Raw genomic sequence first — 24,499 nt, forward strand, 5'->3', positions numbered from 1 at the left:
AATTTCAAGTCCATAATGACAAAAAAGACAAAAAAAGACAATGTTTTAGAAATAAACTTTATAAAATTGCAAGATCAGGGTACAGAGGAAATGAAACTTCAATTTCCTTTGAAATCAAACTACTGGTAGAAGGAGTTTGCATTTTACTTCGTCAAGGTTAAAAATTGGGAACACGGTAAGATTTACTCAAAATTTTAAGGAATTGGAAATCTAACAAAACCTCTCATGAATTCCAATTTTTCAGCAAAAAATAAACTCCAAAAAACATACGAATTTCATGGGAAATAAACTCCGAAAACGCGGAACCCTAGATATAACGAACCAATTTGTCACACACTTCCACTGGTATGCCTTCAATGTAACTTAAGCTCACTTTTAACAGACTGGAGCTGGCAGTGCGGTTATAACGACAGTCTCAATTGCAAAATCTGCAGTAAACAAATCAACATCACTTTGATTTTATGCATAATGTCAGAACTATACAGAGTTCTTTTTCAGCCAAGCTTAGCTCTTGTGTAGATATTTAGATGGCTTGAAATGAGAATGTCTCAAAATGGCTTCTTGTGCGTCAGCCACGGAGATGACAACCTGGCCAATGCAGTATAATTACTTACCTGGCCTCTTCAGCATGTCCCACATAGTAATTGCACAAGTGTATGCTGATAGGGTGGTCCATCCATGTAGGAACTGACAGAACTAAGATGCGACCAGTGTCTACATACTGTAGAATACCGCGCATCCAGCCATTCCACAATAAGTGCCCATTTCCAAATTTGTAAGATCTGAGGGAATATGCAGAGTACATTGATATGTAAAATCGATGCCTGGCAAGCGCCCATCCCCCATTTTTTCGCGATCTCTAAATTTTGAGTGGGTGCTTGCCCGGTATTTTAAGGTGTACCTGCAGAATGAGCCTTCATTCCACATGCTGCCATGCTACACCGCATTAAATCCCAAACACTCGTTCGTTGGAGGAAAGTTGGCCGAGTTGGTTCTCCAAGAGTCTGTGTCCCAGACGTGTCTGCCAATAGACTCTTTCCGAAATTCAGTTCCATCTGGTGCCTGAAAGGGTGGTCTAACTTTTGCCATACTAACGGCATCAATGAACCTGTAGCCTGCAGTATTTTATCGGGCACCGTCACATTTCCAAGTGAACGGCAAATGAGTGTGTGCTCTTCACTGTACAGTTCTTTCTCGATCACCTCTTTCAATGTCGATGGCCACAAAGATGCAATCAGTCAGAACAAAGTGCCAACCCAGATAGACACTTTGATAAGGTTCTATACATCAAGGGGCTTCGTAGTTGATTCTGTGCCACTAATAGATGGACTGGGGCCGAGTTATAAAAATAAACGCTTACGCAGCTCTTGCATTTAATTCCTGCTGCGCATCGTGCTAATGTCTCGAATCCTCGGCTTAGGAGTATCTCTAACATGTTCCTTCATCAGTAAACAGAAGGCCGCCATTAGTACGGCACATATGCCATTTTTCAGATGATGACGAGTGATCAAAGTGGCCAGACTGAATTCCGTAAAGGGTCTATAACCGTTGTTTCGCGTAATTTCGATTGCACTTTTCTTAAGCCGTTATGGATAAGGAGCTTGTCCGCAGTAAGGGAACTCTGGCTAACATGCATTTGCTCTCTTCCCAGGTGGAGAGGACGCGGCAGACGATCCAGTTCGAACTGGAGGACATCGACATGAAGCCAGACCAGGAGCAGCTCCTCTTTGAAATGATCCACGCCGTAAGTGGGCAGTTTTCCCAGTTCGCTCCGAGCAGGACTGAATGCGGGCACTGATCGAAGCATTCTTTTGGGCTGTAGCGTCAGCAGCAGCCAAAGTCAATTAACCGAGCCCCGCAAGAATCCTTTTGCCAATGCCGTTATCTAAAGGGTTTTGTCGTGACAGCACGCGTTACAAGCGGAAGTCGGCGCATTCTTGTTGACACTAAAATGGGACTTGGAGCTGCAGTTGCACCCGTTGATAACGAATTCTGTTGTAACCAGTGGTGCGTGAATACTGAAATTTTCGAATAGGAATATTAGAAAAAAATAGCTTTGAATATTGAATACTGTAAACAACTTTTTTTTTTTGCGAGTTTTGCGAATCGCCTACAATTTGCGAAAAGTAGGTCCCACAAACAATTCCGGTGAAATATAAACAGATTGGAATCTATATTGTATTTTTGCGAGTTTCGCGAATCGCCTACGGTTTGCGAAAAATAGGTCGCACAAGCAATTCCAGTGAAATATAAACAGATTGAATCTATATTGAGATCCCACCGCGTCGCGAAAATTAGAATCTGCGAATTACATATTCCCAAGCTTCAGGTTTGACCTAAATCGGGAAAAATTTTCCCCGTAAAAAATAAGAAGTTGTTTACAGTATGTTTAAAATATGTGTGTACCATTTAGAAATGACAAAAGAAAATATAGAAATACTTTTCTTTTTTACCTTCAAAACCAAAAAAAGATGTTAACAAATTCCAGTAAATAAAACTACCTGACTAGGCAGCATATAAACAATGCAACTGATAACACAGCTATCATACCTTGACTAGTAATCATCTGTCAACTGTACATGAAAGGTACGACCGATAAGTTATGCAGATTGACAAAACTAAGAGTGTACAAAACTGCACATTTAGATAGCATGTAAAAATGCAGCCTCTAATGTTGTCGCACGAACAAGTGGTAATGACCGTTTTTTAAGAAAATAATTGAAATTGCCCTTGACTAGCCAGCAAGTTAGATATCAGCTGCTGATGCTATTATTGCAAATTATCATGCAAGAAAAGAATTGTTCCACATGTTCAGTACATAAGCACTTCCTTTTCGCTGCGAAGAAGCACTCCTGTAGCAGAGAATATCAGGTCACTAGAAAAGGGACTTACGATGCAGACTTGGCAAAACAAAAACAAAAACTGCTCCTCCGTTGTGAGCTAGCGCGTACTGTATTTGTACAATTGTAATGCACGCTTTTTCATCAAAATCGGTGCCCCAATGGTCATGCGTGTTACGATCAAAATCAAACACCGAAAGTGGCTAACCCCATCGCCATCATAACCGTTTGTTTACATTCGCCATTTTGGTGTCCGTATCACGCGCATTCTCTCGCATCTGTGAACTCCTGTCTGCCGTTTTAGAATGGAAAACCAGTGGAAAATTAAAAGAAATTTAGACTAAAGGTCATCACGTTGGCGGGAAAGATAACAACAGAGCAGCACTGCATGGCCTCGCAATCCCAGCGACCCGACGAGCTCGTAAAGTGTTGTTTGGAAGACGAGGCGACGGTCCCAGAGGCGACAGTCGCGCACTCGTACAAGCACAAGAAGTGCGGCCCCTGAAACGCTTTAGACGAAAGCAAGGAGTTTACCTCTGTAGACCACGAAGAACCATCGTCAGACTCGAACAATGGTGACTAGTGCACTGTATTTATTTTCCTGTTAGCTTGCATTTCATAAAATATGTTCTTTGAGGTATGTGTACGGCCTTCATTATTTTACCTGTGCGGAAGAATCGGCAGCAATTTCTTGAATATCTGGCAGTTAAATCTGCCTGCGAGTTAGAAGGGGGGGCGTTTTAGGATCGTGCGAAGGCGGTAATTCTTTGTATAGTGTAGACGGTGAGGGTTTATAGAAAAATGGCTACAATACCCGTAATTTTGGACAACTAAACGCGGCTTTTAAGGAAGCTATTAATGTTCAGGGCATGTTCCGCTCGTAGATTATTCAGTATTTGCCCGTATATTCATACATTGTTCGTGCTAGCGGCAGGGTACCAACGGAGACAGCCTTGATTTAAGGGAGGGAGTGACTCCAACCACGGAGAGCATTTGCATATTAATGGCAGATGCCCCCGGGCAGTTTGGCGCGAGGGCGCCTGATGGCCGACGCTGCCGTGGTACAGGCAAGTGTGAGGAGTGTGTATTTGTTGACCTCGATTACTGCCCACTGCCCCATGGGGCAAAGGATCACTATCGCCTTGTCGTGCCCTGTTCGTTCGACGTCCACCCGTCAAGGGTCAATGAGTTGTCGTTTCCCCGTACCCGACCGTATGCCATTTAGAGTCGTCCTTGCGCGGACCGAACGCCTCGTAGGCGTTGTTCGAGCTTCGTTCTCGGTAAATAGAGATTCCTTCCACAGAGGCGTGTCGATCGTCTAAAAACCTTTGTTTTCTGCCGCCGTTGATTGAGGGTGCGGCGTTCATGGGTTCGTCCATGTTGCCGCCGTCGCGGGTGGGGAGCCCTGCTCCCGGCTGAGCCTAACTCGGCGAGCTAAGCGTACGCCGGAACGGCTAGGGGCCTAAAAGGCCGAACAAATGTATTTCGCCCCAACATTTTTATGGGGGGGGGGGGGGGGGGGGGAAGATGGTTTTACTAACTGTAGCAAAAGATCAGCGCGATGATTGGTGTGCGTAGGTGCAAAATTTTCGCACTTACCAGCTTCAAAGGAGTGGAGCGATGAAAAACTTGCAAAGGCCCACGTGAAATCAACGTATGAAAGGCGCCCCAGCGGGGCTGGAACCTGGGTTGGTGCAGCGGCAGTCGCAGGCGATATCGACTGAACTGTGTAGCACAGCTTCCCTTGAAGGGTGAACGATTCAAAATATGTCGGCGAGAGTGGCATGTTATGAAATAAATAATGAATATATTATTAAAAATGAATGAACAAAAGCTAGCTAAAATAACGTAAAATGCATAAAAAAGAGGATTAAATATATATTAAAAAAGTGATAATAAAAATTTAAAAAATCTAGCACAGATGACAAAGGGAGGGGTGTGGTTTATGTGGGACCCATTTCTTTGTCAGCATAACGAAGCTTGTATGATTTATTAACCTTCACCGAAGGTGCATACAAAAGCCCGGACGTGTAGCTCGTATTGCTTGCTGAGAGGGTGCGCCTTTCTTCCTCGTTCCTGCAGGCGGCATACACGGACAACACCCTGGGCCTGCCCAAGCTGTGCCCCCGGGAAAACCTGGGGGTGGTGAGCAGGGAGGTGCTGTACACCTTCCTGAGCCACCACTACGTGCCCCAGAGAATGGTGGTGGCGGGGGTCGGGGTGGAGCACGGGCCTCTCGTTGAGATGGTGCACAGGTAGGTTGCGCTCTAGTTGCGAGCTGGAGAGTTCCTCCGTTCGTAGCATAAAGTAAGCTCTCACCCTGCATCTCATTAAAGATGTAGGATATCTAGGCATGTGTGAATAGTGGAGTTTGACATCGAAGCGAATGGTGGTTTTGGCCGAATATTTTTGAATCCAATATGGAACAGTTCCCCTAAACCTTTTGGTGCTGCAACATGCATAAATGAAAACCCAGCTGAACTTGTGAAGGTTGTTGACAAGCCTCCACTTGTCTATTTCTAAGATAAGTTAATTTTGGTCTAACTATATTTATTGACTGCAGCCTCCGAATGCTCAACGCCTACATTGGGATGGCAAGTAAAGACGCATTTGACATAAAATTTTAACCTAATGGGATGCCCAACTATACCTAATACAGGAAATTTATAATATTCTTGCTATATGCAAATATCTCTTCTTCATTCATGTATGATTAGCGCAGGTTGTCAGGGCATGTCTGCTTAAACTATACATGTCCGTGCCAGTTTAGTTTTGAAAATTTTACTTTTTGACTACAATGTAGATATCAACATTCTGAACTTTCCGTTGTTCTTTTTTAAAGGGGCCCTGCAATTATAATGAAAAGTCTACCTTTTTTGCGGTTTCCACCTCTCTTGGGGTTCAGGCAAGCCAGCGGGCACGTAGAGAGTAACTAAATATCTGTACGTCGTATTTTAACCGTACGACACGGAAACCTCCTCCACCGACGGGGGCGACCCGCGGTGCTGAAAGCGCGCGATATGTGACATCGTTGGTACTGGGCTTACTACTGGTCAGAGCCGCTAAAAGCTTTTTTAAGTCGAAGTACAAAATATAAGTGGCGCGAATTTGTTTCAATTATTTATGAAAGTTGTTATTGTTCAGTATTTTAGATCAGAAAAACAAAACAAATGCAGTTTATAAAGTATGGAAACAAAAAATGACCCGTTGACGTACCCACCACCAAGCGGTGGAAAAGGCGGCGAATACTAGAAACGAGTAGTGGGATCATGCACCGATGAGTAGCGAGCGTAGAAAGGTCCCGGATGTACACGACGGCTCTGCAGTCGCATACGGGCTCGAGGATCCAACCGGTTCCGAGCGTTTTGAAGGCCTTCGGCGAGCGGTTTGGCTTGCGATTTGGCCATTTGGCGGTATGGCAGCGCGAAGTGGCTCTTATTCTGAATTGATCTTTACCCCGTGTTTGCTGTCGTTTGTGGCCAATGAAGTGTAATGCCGAATTAGTGTTTAATCGCGCAGCAAATGCAATGTGAGTTGCCCTGGCCGCGGCGCTTCATACAGCCAATCTAGCACATGCTTTAGCAGCGCCCTCTTGAGCCGTCGACACTGAGTGCGGCAGCCGTGAGCGCTCGATGAGCTCACTACCCCTCCTCTAGTTCACGGCCACCAAGCCACAACCAAGGACGTCATGAAAGAGGTTATTTTTTGCTTGTTTTTGTAATTTTAATTTGCATGTAACTTTTAAAATAAAGCGAAATTCGAGAGAAGGAAGGTTTCATTAAGTTACTACGTTCAGTGCGCTCAGGTTTGGTGCAAATTAAAAACCACTAAAAAAGCTGTTGCAGGGCCCCTTTAAATACATCCGGCGCACGCATGCACTGTCCGACTTTGGAAATGAGCTTTCCTCCTAAAGGGGTACGGAAACCAAAATTTGGAGCTCATTTCTTCGCCTCAACATGAAGCGGGTTAAAGTAAGACTTCCCGAACACCAGTACTTCGTAGGAAAACGCATAAAAAACATTTTAAACTGAAATAAACGATAGCCAAAACACCTGGTGGATGTCTGTGAAGCTTCGATGGATTTTCGTGGCGCCTTCGATGGCGTCATGACATTTCACATCACGACACGACACGACGTGAGGTGTTTCATGGGGTCCCGAACGGAAGGCATGCATTTTGAACCGGATTATTCGAAGTGTATCGGGAGCCAACCATGTTTATTACGACGGCTGAGGTACCGAAAGCACGCGAGCCTACACGGAGACGCACAGAGACCTTCTACGTTTCCTCCCCCTTCTCCACCGAGGAAAGCTGCAAACTGGGAAAATGGCAGACGAGAAAACGGAGCAAACGGGTGACGGAGGGCACGGCGTGCAGAACAGCAGAGCGGTGCTTCTGATGCCGATGCGGCCAGGAAGCAGCATCCACGTTCCGATGCTACTCACGGCGCCCGCGGCTGTTGCTGCCCGACTCCTGTCGGAATCAGGTCAAGGGAGCACTGGAACCCAAAGGAGATCATCCTTTTGGGAGTCTCCAAGCGCGTGCCTGGGGAAACGTTTTGAACCCATCCAGTATGTGCGACGCATCTGTTTACCGAAAGTCGCTTAGATCTGCGGAGTTCAGAAAAGTGGCCAGCCCAAGGTCTGAAATCGCCGAAGAGTTCAACATTCCGGTATCGCCTGCTCGACACTTCCCACCATTTTGCAGAACAAGAAACCAAGGCATACTGGACGGGTTCGAGAAGTTTCTCTTGCAAGAGAAAGTACAGCCGTTACCCGAAGATAAACAATCGCCAACCGTTTTGCGCATGTCAAATTTTCTCTCGCAAGCATGCTTGAAGCTGGCGCACGATTCCTATAGGTGGAACGATCTCTACAAGAGTTTGGGAAAACATGTTGGCAAAGCCACCGAGGATAACTTTGATTCTTCGTGCTTGTCGATGCGGATGTTCCCGTTGCTCCTGCCACGGATGCTGCTATCGTAGACCTTGCATGCGGTCAGGGTAATCACCAAGCGACGTCAAAGAGGCACCTTGGGAAACGCCGGTGACTGCGGGTACGTGGCTGTGACAGCGTTGTTGTGATGAATGGAGCGGTTCGAGAACTGATGCTCTGGATAAAAGTATCTGTAAACTCCACTTACTTATTTTTTTACTCGGTAAAGCTACCGTGACATGTTTACAACCGAGTTTTGTTTGATTAAATATACGGTCAGAGCCTTCCGCATTGTTCCCGTCCACCTTCCAGACTGCTGCCGCTGTTTTTTTTTTATCTACAGTCGGCAACCGTTTTTTCGGACTCCGATAATTCGGACTTGTTCTATATTTCGGACCTAAAGGCGGAATTGGACTTAACCCATAGAAATAGTGTATATTCACGACCAATGTTTCGGACAGCTTGAAGTCCGAAAGTTCGATTATTCGGACAAAATCGTCGCGAGCGATCAGCGGAAAACACCATCGAGAAGCGGCCATTTTGAATTCTATGTTGGCTGCCAATGGATTGGCTTGGTTTGGCAGCGCTACTTGAGCACTCCTGAGTCCTACCGCTAGGTGACGCTATGCTAGCCCTTTTTTTGCTTCTTTTCCCATTCAGCTGCCCATCATCATCATCATTATCATTTTGCTTTGTTTTTCGTTCCTTCGCGTCGCCAGTTGCCATTTTGCGCTCGTGGATTTGCGCCTCTGATCTCGTTCGGACAACGCTGGCTTGGACGTCATGGCCCGATTTGTTCTTCTGCTACTCGACCATAACGCTCGAAAAGAAAGCAGCGATTCTCAAGCTAACAGAAAGCTGTCGAACGGAAACGGAGGCGTAACCTAAAACAAGGCACGCAGGCGTAACCTGAACCAAGGCACTATTTACGGCTTTTTTAAGCCCACTTGGAAGTAATAAAGGCAAGTTTTTCAATCTGCTGATTTTTCGGACTGCTCTATTATTCGGACGTTTTTTCGGTCCCAGCGAAGTCCGAATAATTGGTCGGCGACTGTATTGGTTTTATCTAATTGCGGCTTATATCAATTTTTTTTTTTTCTGTCCCGTTGACTTTGTTATATCAAGGGATTACTGTATGTGCATTATTAATGCGAAAGCCTTGACTGTCCCATGGAGCAAGCTGATGTCATCAGCTGCTGCATCAAACGGCAGATAAATTCCCCTCCCAATGGAGCGAAGTGAAGCCGCGACCTGAGGCATCCCAGCTTTGAAGTCACGCAAAGAGCCGAGCCAAACGGCAAATAAATTCCCCTCTCCAACTGAAGCCGAAATCTCATGGATAGGGCTCCCATTGGCTGGCGCGCACATAGTTGCAAGGAACAAGGCTCCCATTAACCGGGGCACGTCAGTTTCAAGGGGAGCCACCCCATGGCGCTATATGCCCGCGCCATATAAAGCCCTGCCAGAGCGCGCTGGGAAGAGGAAGCGTTTGGCTGGCGAGGCCTCCCAGCGAGAGCCCGCACGAGCATACTCCGAGCACAGCGCGGCCACTTCATGAGAACGCTCGCAAGAACGACATTCATGCTTTCGCATTCACAACTCGTAAGAAGTGCTTTGGTGTACCTCGAGCCTTTTTTACAGCGGAGCTGTTAAGGGCTAGTTTCCCCAGTTTCGTGCCTGAAACCAAATAAATGTCGTCACAAAACTCTAGTCAGCTACAGTCACCTATGAGCGAAGGCAGCAACCAGACAACCGGCTTGCCGGTTGCTGCCGTTGCTCATAGGTGGCGACAACCTTTCCTGCTTTTCCACTTTGGTTTTCACCACAGTGGAAAGGCTGAATTTCTCTAGGCGTCGTCCTAGAAATCGTTCTCGACGACAGGTGTCGTCCTCGAGGTCGTCCTAGAAGTCATCCTTGAGGTTGTCCTCGACGTCGTCCTCGAGGTCATCTTTTGAGGTCGTCCTCGACGTTCTCGAGGTCGTCCTAGAAGTCGTCCTTCAGATCGTCCTAGACGTCCTTGAAGTCGTCCAAGACGTCCCTGAGGTCGTTCTAGACGTCGTCCCTGAGGTCATCTTAGGCATTGTCCTCGAGGTCGTCCTAGAAGTCGTTCTTGAGGTCGTCCTAGAAGTCGTCCTTGAGGTTATCCTAGACGTCGTCCTTGAGGTCGTCCTAGATGTCATCCTCTAGGCATTGTCCTTGAGGTCGTCCCACCATAGTACAGCTTTGCTGGTCTTCCTTTTTCACCAGAATGGAAAGGCTGAAAGTTTTTACGAGGTTTGCATGATATATGATGTATCATTTATTTAACCCTGGAGATTTGGGGTATATTACAAAGGCCAGAGGCCCATACAAAAAAGCCTAATACACATAGCTAAAAAGAAAATGCTTTGCTGCATTAATGCCGAGACTAGAGGGGTTCTTTGACTATACCCCGTTCAACCCTAAGCTGAGACTGCAGTGGGACCTATGTGCCCACCGTACCAATCAGTCGCCTCAATCTCTTATCACCTGACCCGGCTTTCTGCGCATAATTTTGGGCGGGAGCATGACGATGTGACAAAAGAGAGGCGTATAACTGGTCCAACAAGGATGTAGCTTTCACCGCAGTCTCAGCTTGGGGGTGAACAGAGTATAGTGTTGTTGTTCAAATTTTTAAATAGTAGTTCCGAATAATGCGCTATTTCATATTCAGTTCGAGACAAACTCCGATAATCATATTTTTCGAAGTGTTGACTGTGGTGGGTTAGCTCCGTTGAGCGCGCTTTTTACCGAGCACCGGTGCACTGTTCACCGGTGCCCAGTAAGAAGCACAGTCAACGTGGCTAGCCCGCCGCGGTCAATACTTTGAAAACCATAAATGTTGTAGTCACATTTTTAAAAGAAATGCCCACTTTCAAAGTGAAATGGCGCACGCACGCAGGTGAGTGTGTGAAAAGAAATGGAAACTTTCTGGACGTTGATCTCTACAGTACAGTAAAATTTTGAAAATTAAACTGTGGTTATTATACGGAGTACACTTTGGGAAGAGCTGTCCTGACAACCTACGTTCATTATTCGTGATTGTGTTTTATTTTCGAATATTCTAGATTTAATGAAGAATATTTGCACATAACAAGAAGTTTTATAAATCCTCTTGATTAGGTGTTTCCGGGCATCTCTGTAGGTTTAATTTGATGTCAAATGCATCATTTACTTTGCCATTCCCGTAGGCAATGGACTTTTTGAGGTCACAGTTAAAAAAAAATATAGCTAGCTTAAAATTAGCTTAGATATAGACAAGTGGAAGCTTGAGAACAACCTTTACGAGTCAAGGTGGCTTTCATTTAGGCATGGTGCAGTAGTGAAAAGCTTGGAGAAGCTATTCAATATTCTATTCGACAATACTCAGCCAAAACCACTATCCTCTTCGAATTCTTTAAGAGCTGAAAGTCCACTATTCACTAGTGATGGGACAAATTTTTATCCGAATCGAGATTCGGAAAGATTTGGAAACGTAGCCGAATCTCAAGCGATTCGGAAAAGTTCGGAAAGATTCGGAGCGTTGCCATGGTTGCCAGACCACGTTGATGAGTGTTTCAACTTTTCGTGATATTAAATTCACTAAATTATCCAAAGTGCACAAAATAATGTTGGAATATTATATCATAGTAATAAATAAAATGTTCCGCTTTGTTAATATTATTTTGGATGTTTGTCGAGAACGGTAGCCAGACATCGCGGGAAAATTGGTTCCAGTTCCGGTATAGTACGACCAAAATCGGCATAGTTGGTGCACGTGGAAATACAAGCGCATGTTTTCATCACCGCAAGAGATGATGCCGTACGTGCTGTTCGGTACTGACACTTTTCGTGCCCATAATTACGGTCATAGTCGCACACATTACACAAGTGAGTATGTCCAATTCGATTATCTTAAACGTGTGTCCACTGAGGTATTGTTATCAGAACACGGGAAACAACCTGATACTCCTTGTGCCGTACTATTACAGTCTTCTGTACCGCATTTGTATGTTTCTGGTTAATGACATCTGCTTTAGTTACAGTAACGTTTCAAGGCCGACTTGCTGCCGAGAACGGATAAACAACAGTGCGAATTAGCAATGTTTTTCTTCGCCACCGGTGACGGTACGCGGTCGAAGTTGTGACGAACAACATTCATCTCGCTCTCGCGCCTTACAAGTACAGACATACGCAGCTCTAGAGAAGTAGACAAATCATTTCCTTGCCTGAATATATTCATTGTGCGTTGCACCGTTGTACCACATTATGTATACCATATTTACCCGGACAATGAACGCATTCGCGTAATGAACGCACCCCCCAAGTCGGCTCTCAAAATTTCCACTTTTTTTTTCACTCGCGTAATAAACGCACCCCCAACTCGGAGGTCAAAATTTTAACCCCCTCCCCCCACGCGCGCGAAATGAACGCACTTTTTTATCCCGGTGCAGTGAGGTCGCAAATGCATGGGCAGCGTGGGCGAACAAAACGCCTTGCAAAAGGCGTTAAAAAAATTCGCAAAGATGCAACGGAAGCAAGAAAAAAAACATGGAGAGGAGCTTTTTTTTTTTTTTTTTTTTTTGCACAGCGCAGTCTGGATTTTGTGTTCGCGCGCAGCCGCGCGCAAGGAGGTAAGAAAGAGAAGCGGAGAAGCGCTCTAAGCGAACAAATTAGCTTGCGAAAGGTGGCAAAAAAAACAAAAAACAACAACCACGGCACTAAAAGAAAACAAAAACAAAGAGGAGCTTTTTTGCTTTTTTTTTTGCACAGCGCAGTTTAGTTACAGGGGTTCGCGCCGCGCACAAGGAGGTAAGAAAGAGGAGCGGAGAAGTCCTCTAAGCAAACGAAACAGCTTGCGAAAGGCGGCAAAAAGAAGAAAAGAAAAACAACCCACAGAACTGAGAAAAAAAAACAAAAGAAAAAGAGGAGCTTTTTTTTCTTCTTTTTTTTTTTTGCACAGCGCAGTTTGGTTACGGGGGGGGGGTCGTGCGTTGCGCACGCGCAAGGACCCAGGCAGCACCGAGTTCTGGGCCAAAACTTGGCTTGCGTCTGGCAGTTTAGGGCATTAAAAAGCCCGAAGAAGCCAAAGTAGTGCCAAACCTGACCTCCTTTGGCAACAGTCTGGGTATCTTGGCCCTAATTCGCCAAACAAGTGCCAAACTTAGGCTTCGCTGCCGGGTAGTTCGGTTATTATCTGGCATCTTCGGGCCTAAATCGCCTAACAAATGCCAAATTTAAGGTTACTGCCCGTTAGTTCGGCAGATCTTTGGCATTTTTGGGCCAAAATCGCCAAACTAAGGCCAAAGTTAGGCTTCACTTTTTGATAGTTCGGCTATCACCTGGCACATTCGGGCCAAAATCGCCACAGATGTGCCAGAGTTAGGCTTACTACCTTGTAGTTCGGCAGAGCTTTGGCATTTTTGGGCCAAAATCGCCAAACTAATGCCAAAGTTAGGCTTCACTTTTTGACAGTTCGGCTGTCACCAGGCACATTCGGGCCAAAATCGCCACAGATGTGCCAGAGTTAGGCTTACTACCTTATAGTTCGGCAGAGCTTTGGCATTTTCGGGCCAAAATCGCCAAACTAATGCCAAAGTTAGGCTTCACTTTTTGACAGTTCGGCTGTCACCTAGCACATTCGGGCCAAAATCGCCACAAATGTGCCAGAGTTAGGCTTACTACCTTGTAGTTCGGTTGAGATCTGGCATCTTTGGGCCCAAGTCGCCAAGCGAGTGCCCAAGTTAGGCTTCGCTTCCCGATAGTTTGGCTGTGATCTGGCAGCGACGGGCCAAAGGTGCCAAACAAGTGCCAGAACTAGGCTTACTGCCTTGGAGTTCGGCTGATGAGGTATTTGATGTACGCGGGTGGTCTTCATCTTAATTAAATAGAGATCAAGTTTTATTCGGCTGGCAACTTTATTTTATTTTGGTTGTCTCTTGATTTCTGCAGTCCAAAGGTTGGCTGAATGTTTTGACGCGCCTGGAGCAGGCTTTGCAAACGCAAATTGTGCCAGATGTTTTACTCGCGCGTAGGTACACAAGCCAATATCGGGACACGCCGTGAGACTGGTTCGACATTATGGCGCGTTCACACCGGCGATGCGATCTAGTCGCGCCATAACTTTCATCGCAAAAGCGACCATCGCGGGCAAAACGTGACGGGTTTTGAGCAGTCGCTTGCTGACCCGACGTTTTGCGATGCACTCTAGTCGCGGAGAGGCCGAGCCAACCAACGGCGTTCGGAGCGAGAGTTTTTGAGACGCGACTCGCCAACGAAGGCATTGGACTCGCTCATCGCGCACGCCAAATTGACCAACTAATTACTTTTTTTTTTCTTTTTTTTTGCGATGCGATTTAGCTGGATCGCGCGACTGCTATCCTCGGTGTGAATCCGCCTTTACAGAAAGTGCTGCCATTGAGCTAACACTGCGCAAGACGGATGTGCGCACGTCTCAACAAGATATATCATTATTAAGGGGTGTCCAAACAGGACACTACAAAACGCACGACTCCTACAAATCGTGAAAATTGAAGCGGACACGCCCGCTTCAAGCCCGCTTCAATTTTCACGATTTGTCGGAGTCGTGTCCTGTTTGAACACCCCTTTATGCGGCGCATTGCAAAAGCTAGCGTGGCTCTGTGCGTGTCTTGCATTGTGATTGAGCACTGTCAAATCCTAGCGATAACAAAGTGCGGAAACGACCGTGGCTCTATCGCGCGGTTCCCGCATCACACTTGGGGGATGAAAATGAAATCCCGGAAATTGTACTATTTTAGCGTGTTGATACTTTTTAAACATTAAAAAGTGGAGACACAAAAGGGACGATAAAGACAGGACAATCTCTGAAATTTAAAGCCGCTGTACAAACGGGACGTTCTGCAGAGAAGAACCTTCTCTCCCGAAGCTGGGGGACGGGGAGGGAAAGGTCAACCGTTGGATGGAAAGAGGTTTAGAGAATGGGATTAGCCTCGGGGCGAGCCATCCTCTCGAGAGGGAGTGGGGACGGAACAAAGCTGGCCGTGGAGGTTCCGGCTACCAGGTGGAAGAAAGTTAAGCTTGTCAAACAGCGACCTCGAATCCGAGGACGGGCACGCCAGAGAATTTGAAAATAGCTGGTTGATTAGCCGGACGACCCAGTGCGGTCTACTGGTTCTAGAAGGTGACTCGGATGAAGAAAACTCGTTTTGGTCGAAAACTCTGAAAGCATTCTGGACGTGAACCCTTGCCACAAATAAAAATAACACATGCATGAAAAACTGCGAAGGCACCTAAGCTTTCGCCTATGATGTGGGAATGCGTGAGCATTACAGGCAGAGTTAAGTTGGCGCAACTTGCAATAAAGAAAGAAAAAAAAAAGTTATGCTGGCGCAACGGATAGCGCGCTAGTTTCACGATCAAGAGGGCCTAGCTTCGAAACCGGGCAGGGGTTTTTTTTTTTTTCTCGTGTTATTTTTTTTCGTTTTTTTTTTTTGTTTGGTCACGTGGCAAGAAAAATCACATGAACAGAATTTTTTTTAGGCCAAGTCACCAGAGATTTTTTTTCTAATTTCTCCTTTTCTTCAGTCTTTCTTTCTTTCTTTCTTTCTTTCTTTTTTTTCCTTTTTTTCGGTTTACGCTTCCTATCGCAAAACTCTTTGCACCTATTTCGCGTTACATTGGCGTTAGCCAAATCATTTTATTTATGGCAGGGAATTCTGCCGTACGTATCTTATGTTACTATTACCAACCCTGGATTTCGTCCGGCAACCAGTTCGGGAATGACGACGCCAAATTTCTGTTATAATTTCTTTGAGGTCTAAGTCCTCGTTATCCGTCGGTCTCTAAGATTGGCTCTTCAAGTATCTTTTGGGAAAGAGTTGACGACAGGCATTCTTAAGGAGCACGTGTGTCGACCAGAGTGAACATTGCTGAAGCGCCTCTAGTGTGATTTTGGCCGTAAATAACTGGAGGCCCCGGGCAAACCAACCCAATGGATAAAAGTATCTACCTTTCTGGTTTCATAGAGAGCTATGAAAGTCAGAAGGGACGAATCCCAGCCGAGTCAAACTACCGGCTTGCAAACGCAATCGTGTTGATAATAGCGCAAAGGAGTTTGTATGACTCTCTCTGGCGGTGCGCAGAGGGTAAAGGCACGGAGGTAATATATGCTTTTGCCCAGTCACCTCGCGAACGGTTGGGTATTGGCTGCAGAGATCCATTTCGCGTTGTTTTATTACGTGATTATATCTTGATTTCTTTGTTCCTAGTTTCACAGACAGAACGAAATCGCTTTTCTCGTGTGGTGTCACGGCGGGAAGACAGAAATCAATCATAGTACCGAAATTCGACGCTTGTGCTCGTTCTATAGCGCTTCTAAAAACCGTGCGATCACGGCTGTGTATCGTCAACATTGCATAAACTGCCGTTACTTGTACTCGTATTGCATCGTGAGGGAACGACTATGACTGGGTAAACAGAAATAGGGAGAATGGGTGCGTGTGATTTGTTGAAGTTCGAATCAACAAATAGAGCTTCAACGAATGCGATAGTATTGCATTCACTCAACCAGCTATATGAGTTTTCAGATCCTTCCAAGTATGGGATTCGTGTTCTGCCAGTGGTACCTCAGTTAGATTAAAAAGCAAAATCCACGTTAAAAAAAAAAAAAAAAAAAATTACGGTGACTCGAGTTGCTGCCGCGCCGAATCATGTTTCACGTAAGCGTAATTTTGGGTTCGATGCACGACGAGGGGTCTTCAATTATAAAAAAATATTTTGATTACGATTATTTGCGGCGCTAAAAATTTGAAAGCCAAGCAGTGAAGACGATGGTGTTCTTATAAATATTATATACATTTTATTTTACACTGTTTGAATACGCTGCCGTCGTAATGTCCTTGAATTATTGGCTAGCTTGTGGCGGGCAGGGAAGTCTTGCAGGACCATTATGATAGGACCTACACTAAACCTGCCGCGCTTCGAAAAATGTTAGTCCAATGCATACCAGCTTGTTCAAGGCGGACGAAGCATTACGCATCCGGCAAAGCGCATTAAATCGCTGCCCGCGACGTTTTTTATTTTTTATTTTATTTATTTATTTATTTTTTTTTTTTTCTTTTTTTTGTGCAGCGAGATAATTTTTAGTCAAGCAGCACGCCCCCTCTACGGCGGGTTATGCCGGATTAACGGAGGCGTCTCCTAATCCATTCTCCGTGTTGGCCCCTCGGGGGAGGTCGGTGAAGGGAGGAAAGGAGGGCAGGAGAGGAGGAAACGCAAAAAAAAGTGGAAAGAGCGAACTTTATTTTCGGCTTCAACCTCAAAACCCGCCCGCTCCGTGGGAAGAGAAATCTTGCGGAAGGAGAGGAAGCGAAGGAAGTGTACGCGATCCCCCTGTCCTGCGGGACCAGGTACATCGGGCAAACGGGCGATGCCTCAACGACCGACTCCGAGAACATCAAATGGACGCCGAAAGAGCTGCCTCGGAGTCCAAGCACCCGATCGTCATTCACGGGAGAAAATGTCCCGGTTGCGCTCCTAATTTATGTAATAACAAAAACGGCTTGACATAACAAAAATAACAATTTAATTAAACGTTGCGCCTCCAATGCGGGAGGCATCTTCAGTAGAGCACAGAGCGAGTGAGAGTCGCACAAAAAAGTTCGGCTATTTAGGCATAAAGTTTGTGTACACGTCCGGCAGGGGGCCACGGTTCTTGTTTACCAGCGATGAATCACTTCCGCATTTGTCATTCTGGATGAACCAAGATTCCAGCAGCTTCCTCGGTCCCCACCTTATATCTCTCGCCAAGGTCGATGCCTTGCCAAAGTAAAATTGGTGTCCTCACGTCCATGCGTGGTCGACGAGTTCGGACTTGAAGCGGGTGGCGTTCGTGGAATTGGCGACATCCAGTGCGTGTTCTTTTAGTCTTGTTATTCTTTTTCGTCCCGTCTCTCCAATGTAGGAAGCATCCCATTCCTTGCAGTGCACCTGGTAGATCACACCTCTGGCGGGGTCGGGTCTTTTGGCATGGAGATAACATTGACAATTGTTCTTTCGTACCCCCAACGGCCTAAGGGCGCGTCCCAATTCCTCCGAGATGCACACGACGTCACGTGTTCGTTCGGCTCGATCCGGGCGCCGACGGGACATTTGTTTCTTAACGCGATTGACAAACCAGTAGGGGTAGTTACGTTTTTTCAAAGCCTCCCGCACATGGCTAAGTCCTTGAATGCTAAGTGTTGACTTAGATGGGACAGTTTCTAAACGATGAAGTAACGATCTTACAACTGAGCTTTTGTGTTCAGTAGGGTGATGAGAGTGGTAGTCAAGAAAGTTTTGTCTGTCACATGGTTTACGATATACGGATGTCTCCATCTTAAAAAAAGGTTCACTAGTTCTATGGACACGTACATCTAAACACGGCAAGGTACTATCGGTTTCATGTTCGCAGGTGAACTGAATTGAGGGGTGGACACTATTCAAATTGCGGTGAAAATCAGTTACGTTCTCTCTGTTAACCATTACAAAAGTGTCATCGACATAACGACGGTAGAACTTCACGGGGAAATCAATGCCAGACATTACCTTTCCTCAACATATTCGATGACGAGATTCGAGACGGTTACGGAAACTGAACTCCCCATAGGGCATCCGCTGACCTGATGATATATGTCCCCATTAAAACTAAGATTACACTGGTTGAGACAAAAACGCAAAAGGAGTATACCGTCTTCAACAAGGAGGGTTGTGCGAGTGGACAACGACTGGTCTGCCAACAACCGGTCACGGGCGACATCAACCGCCAGGGCGTTGGAGACATTCGTAAATAATGAAATCACATCAAAGGATACCATAGCCTCGTGCGGGAGCAGGGTCTGAGCGCGTATAAGTTCAACAAAGTCATGGGAATTCCGGACGCTAAACTAATTTTTTCTTGTAAGAGGGCTCAGAATCATAACCAGATATTTGGAAAGGCTGTAAGTGGATGAACTAATAAAAGATACAATCGGGCGTAGGGGGCAACCCGGTTTGTGAATTTTGGGGAGTCCATACATCTTGGGTGTCGCGGCGTCAAAGGAGAAGAGACGACAGGTCGTCACTGATGCGTCCTTTATTTTTCAGCTCTCGAAGGTGGTCAACTAACTCTCTTTCGGACTTAGCAGCGGGATCTCTTGATAGCCTGACGAAATAGTGACTGTCGTTTATAACTTCATACATCTTCTTCATGTAGTCATCCCTATCAAGCACTACGGTTCTCTTTCCTTTGTCGGCCTTTAAAATCATGATGGAGCTGTCTGACTTCAACTCATTAAGAGCAATGCGTTCTTGTTGACCAACAAACAAATGTCGCATCGGAGCCTGGATCGAGCCGAACGAACACGTTACGTTAAGGGTTTCGGAGGCATTGGGATGCGGCCTTAGGCCGTTGGGGGTATGAACTGTATACAAACCCTACGGAACAATCGCCAATGTTATCTCCAAGCCAAAAGATCCGACCCCGCCAGAGGCAGAAAGGGTCGTGATTTACCAGGTACAGTGCAAGGAATGTGACGCTTCCTACATTGGAGCGACGGGACGAAAAAGAAAAACAAGACTAAAAGAACACGCACGGGACCGCCACCCGCTTCATGTCCGAACTCGCCGACCACGCATGGACGTCAGGACACCAATTTGACATTGACAAGGCATCGACCTTGGAGGGGGATAAAAGGTGGGAACCGAGGAAGCTGCTGGAATCTTGGTTCATCCAGAACGACAAACGCGGAAGTGATTCATCGCTGGTAAACAAGAACCGTGGCCCCCTGTCGGACGTGTACACAAACTTTATGCCTAAATAACCGAACTTTTTTGTGCGACTCTCACTCGCTCTGCGCTCTACTGAAGATACCTCCCGCATGGGAGGGGAAACGTTTAATTAAATTGTTATTTTTGTTATGTCAAGCCGTTTTTGTTATTACATTTATCACGTCTTCGCCCGGCTTGTGGAGTAGTTTTGCGCTCCTAATTTCACCGGCACGACAGCCATGGGAGGCCACTGCGAGCAAATGGGGAGAGAAATAATTGAGGCCTATCGGATGGCGACAAGCCCGGAAAACATAACCACCCCGTCCATTTCGCTCTCAAGAAAGGAGATTATCTTTCTGAGGCCCTTAAAGGGCCCATGAAACGATTTTTGGGTTGGGATAAATCATTTTAGATTGGGATTTTACTAATAGCACATCGTTCAGTGGACCAAAAGAAAAAGGTAGAAAGTCAAAAGCCTGACTTTCAGTGCGAAAATTTGAAAACAAAGCGGACTATTTCGTACCTCGTCCCCTTCGCAACCTCTCTGCCTTTTCACTGTGACACAACCGCGGTCCCAAAAGCGCGTTATCGGGTCCAAACTGACGTCCCACGCAACCGGACCTCACTTATTCCCTTCACCCCTAAGCTGACATTGTGGTGGAAGCTACGCGCTCGCCGGACCAATCAGCCGCCTCCCTTTCATCACCTGACTTCATTCTCTGCAGCCACATTTGCCACGCTCACGTGGCAAGTGTGGCTGGCCCAACGAGCACGTAGCTTCAACAGCACTGTCAGCTTCGGAATGAACGGGGTGGGGAAAGCGACTTTTGTCTGAATTTTGAGCGACGGGCTAATCTTCAAGGGGGAGAATGGATGTGTCCAGGATTACACAAACGAGAGTGCGAGCAAGAGGGGACTCCCCCTTTTCGTTTTCTTTAACTGTTTGGTGTAATGCGCGATTTATGAGTTGAGGAGGAAAGCGAAACAGGAAAAACAAATACTTTACATACAAACAAATAAAGTATTTGGGAAAAAGTTGGAAAAGCGTTTCATGACCCCTTTAATGGAAGCCGAACGCTGACAGACTAGGCAAGGCGACAAGGTCACCGGCAGAAGCGGCCTTTCTTTTATCCGTTGTTGATACGCCTTCGACCTCGCCTTTTGCAAATCCTCCCCACCTGTTTTTGCGTCTTCGTGTGGCTGTCAGCGAGCGCGACAGCCGCTTTAAGCAAATCAAAAGGATGAAGCGAAACGCGTGACTCAGCGTGACCTCTCTACATAGGACGCGTAGGACAAAAACGTTTGGACGAAAATTTGTCACGTGACTTTTTCTGTCACGCTGATGGGATCTCTGGGGCTGTCGTTTTCGCCGTTTGCCTAGTTATAGAAATAAGCAGGCCACGTAGGTCCGGTTTTCGAACTGGACTCTTCAGTGTTCTGTTGCTTTCGTGCGTTGCAGACGCGGCCGTGTTTTTTCGTCGTAAACGGTCGGAATACGTCCATGCCAATTTTTCGGTAACAGTCATTTTTTTGCACCGGAGTTCGTGGAATACTTGTGATGTGTTTGTTGGACACGCTTCGACAAAAACTGCTCTTCGCCGACGACGAGACGTCAGTTGAATGTGCTCAACCTTCTTCCTCGAATGTGTTTGTGGGGTGCCTGAGTTGGATTATGCATCTATCAAGGATTACATGATATCGCTCTTTTATTAGTAAGTACACTGCAAGCATGATTCTGATAGTCGTCCTGCTTTCCTTTCATTCTCCGCGGTTTTACGTGTGATGAGTTTTGCTTGGCATGAGGACAGTGTTAATTGTATTTTATAATTTGCTTTTCGTTTTACAGAGAAGTGTGACCTTTGTAAATATGTTGAGAATACACTGTGTGTAATGATAGTTGTGTAATAAACTTCTGGGAGCGATCGAAAAAATTTGTTTGTCCGTATAAGTGATTGGATATGCAACAAATGACATGCAACGTACACATACTTGCACGACGTTCGGCCAATACGAAGCAGACGCATCGTAGAGTTTTCGCACAATATTACGCGAACGCTAGGCCGGGGCGAAACAGCTGTACGGCAATACCTGCCGGGTATCAAACGGTGGTGCAAAACTGGACAGTTGAGCGATATTGGAACTGACTTTCGGCCGGCACTGGCACGATACTGCAAAGTATTGCCGTGCTGCTTGGGAACGGAGGTGATGACATCTTACTATCGTGCTTCCAACGCTTATTTATTTTATTTCTCTTCTGGGACGCGTAAAAGAGCACTTCTGTGACACACCAGAGATATTCGAAACTTGGGCTGGCCTCTCGGCTTTCTTTGCCACTTTTGGCACTTATTTGGCACTTCAGTGGGTAGCCAGAAGAGCCAAACTTCGGCATGCCCCGAATCGACAAATTAAGATTTACTGCGGCAGTTATGGCTCAAGTCTGGCACTTACTTTGGCACAACTGTGGCGGACCAGAGAAAAGCCAAACTCGGCGAGGCTGAAATACCGAAATTAGGCGTTGCTTTGGTAGTTATGGCTCAAGTATGGCACACTTCGGCACTCCTGTGGCGTATCAGAGAAACGCCAAATTTTGGCGTGTCCGAAATACCCAAATTAGGCGTTGCTCTGGCAGTTATGGCTGAATTATTGCATCAACTTTGGCGCTCCTCTGGCGGACCAGAGAAACGCCAAACCTTAGCACGTCCCAAATACCGAAATGAGGCGTTGCTCTGGCAGCTATGGCTGAAGTATGGCACCAACTTTGGCGCTCCTCTGGCGGACCAGAGAAACGCCAAACCTTGGCACGTCCCAAATACCGAAATTAGGCGTTGCTCTGGCAGTTATGGCTGAAGTATGGCACCAACTTTGGCGCTCCTCTGGCAGACCAGAGAAACGCCAAACCTTGGAATGCCCCGAATTCCCAGTTTAGGTTTTATTATGGCAGTTATGGCTCAAATCTGGCACCAACTTTAGCACTCCTCTGGCGGACCAGAGCAATGCCAAACTTTGGCATGTCCAAAATACCCAAATTGGGAATTGCTGTGGCAGTTATAGATCTAGTATTGCACTACTTCGGCAATCCTGTGGCGGACCCGAGAAAAGCCAAACTTTGGCACGTCCCAAATGCCGAAATTAGGCGTTGCTCTGGCAGCTATGGCTGAAGTATGGCACCAACTTTGGCGCTCCTCTGGCGGACCAGAGAAACGCCAAACCTTGGCACGTCCCAAATACCGAAATTAGGCGTTGCTCTGGCAGTTATGGCTGAAGTATGGCACCAACTTTGGCGCTCCTCTGGCAGACCAGAGAAATGCCAAACCTTGGCATGCCCCGAATTCCCAGATTAGGATTTACTATGGCAGTTATGGCTCAAGTATGGCACCAACTTTGGCACTCCTCTGGCGTACCGGAGAAGAGCCGAACTTTGGCATGCCATAGGATCGCCCAACTATGGCTATAGTTAGGCACCGTACTTTGGCACTGATGAATGCCATGGTGCAAAAACCTAACTGCGCCAAAGTTGGGCCCTTATGTTTGCCAGACCTTTGCCCAAGTTGGGCATTCCTCTGGCGTGCTACCTGGGGAGATAAAGATAAGCGGAGAGCCCTCGCCTAAGCAACGCCTAATAGCCGCCTCCCAATAGAGCGACAGACAGCAACAAACGACAGCGACACACGACAACCAGCGACAGACAGCAACAAACGACAGCGACACACGACAACCAGCGACAGACGACATCGACAGACAGCCTGTTTGGCGAGTCCGCAGTCCCACCTGGCGGACATGATGCAGAACATGGGGGCAAGGAAACTTGTTTCCTAGTGGGACTGGAGTTGTCAACAAAACACTTCAAAATACACAGACAAACAGAGTCTGGCGACGCGGTTTTCGTGTTTTGCTCTTTGGGCATAAAACGCGCCGACAAACACTGTGAAAGTGGAGACGATTACTTTATTTCTTGATTAAAGCTTCCGCTTCTCTTCATTTGTCGTTGGCGAGTTTCCATAAACAGTCGTGACAATGGACACCAAACTTTTTCCAAACTAGAAATACCCGAATCGTTCCTTTTTTTTTTTTTGTCGTTCGAGGCATTTTACGTGAGCGCCACGGAGTTTCACGCTGATTTTGAGGATGTTTATAACTTCATATTCGAATGATCGAGGGCAGGCGCTCTTTGGTGGACCATACGGCATCCCGGTTATCACAGAACGTGATGACAAGTCCCTCGTCTGCCGGAATGGCTTGCCGTGGTTCATTGTGTCCTACTTCGTGGTGAGCGGTCTTACTTTGGTCAGTCCTCGCACTTGGGTGTATCCATCCTGATGCAGGGGCGTAGACTTCGGCGTATTGAAGCACCACCTCGCGCACCAAGTTTTCGCAAGCAAAACCAGCCACAGCAAATTCCCTTTCGCAACACGACCGCCCGGCGCCAGCCAGCAAGCCGCGCCCACGACCACTACGTGCAATCGAGGGACCGGAACTGCGGGGCCCCGAACGAGGAGTGGTTGCCAAGGGCTTCTCGTTCTGGGAGGAAGGGTAGAAGGGTGGGAAGGGAGGCCACAAAAGGCATAAACGGGTGAGGAGGATAAGTTTGTCTCCGAGAGATGTTCCTCAGTGGGACTGCTTGCTGCGCTTCAAGTCCAACGCCAGACAAGAACTCGTCCGTTGTCGATCGTTGATCGGCGCTTGTCGGCAATTGTCGCGGGTGTCGGTCGTTGCAGTGGGACAGCATTGGCGTCACGGAACTTTGTGGTGTCATCGGACAAAAACCGGTGTTTGTCGCTCTAGTGGGACGAGGCTATAAGCAAACAAAACAGCTTGCGAAAGGCGACAAAAAAACCCCCAAGGAACTAAGAAAAAAAAGAAAACAAAGAGGAGTTTTTTTGTTTTTTTTGCACAGCTTAGTTTGGTTATTACGCAAAGAGATAAGAAGTTACTTTGATTTTTCAGGATAAAAGGTCCGTTCAT

At 46.6% G+C, this 24,499-nt stretch overlaps 1 protein-coding gene across 1 annotated transcript in view; it reads left to right on the top strand.

Annotated features, from left to right (window-relative positions):
* The window catches only part of LOC8033890 (mitochondrial-processing peptidase subunit alpha), a 74,343-nt gene that overhangs the window by 16,131 nt on the left and 33,713 nt on the right, over window positions 1-24,499 (top strand). The window contains exons 6-7 of the mRNA XM_029990418.4: window positions 1,652-1,744; window positions 4,923-5,095. Coding sequence (XP_029846278.2) covers window positions 1,652-1,744; window positions 4,923-5,095 — 266 coding nt within the window. The remainder of the gene's footprint in view (window positions 1-1,651; window positions 1,745-4,922; window positions 5,096-24,499) is intronic.

Source organism: Ixodes scapularis, unplaced genomic scaffold (assembly GCF_016920785.2).
Source record: "Ixodes scapularis isolate PalLabHiFi unplaced genomic scaffold, ASM1692078v2 PGA_scaffold3__209_contigs__length_174095766, whole genome shotgun sequence".
NCBI lineage: Eukaryota > Metazoa > Arthropoda > Arachnida > Ixodida > Ixodidae > Ixodes > Ixodes scapularis.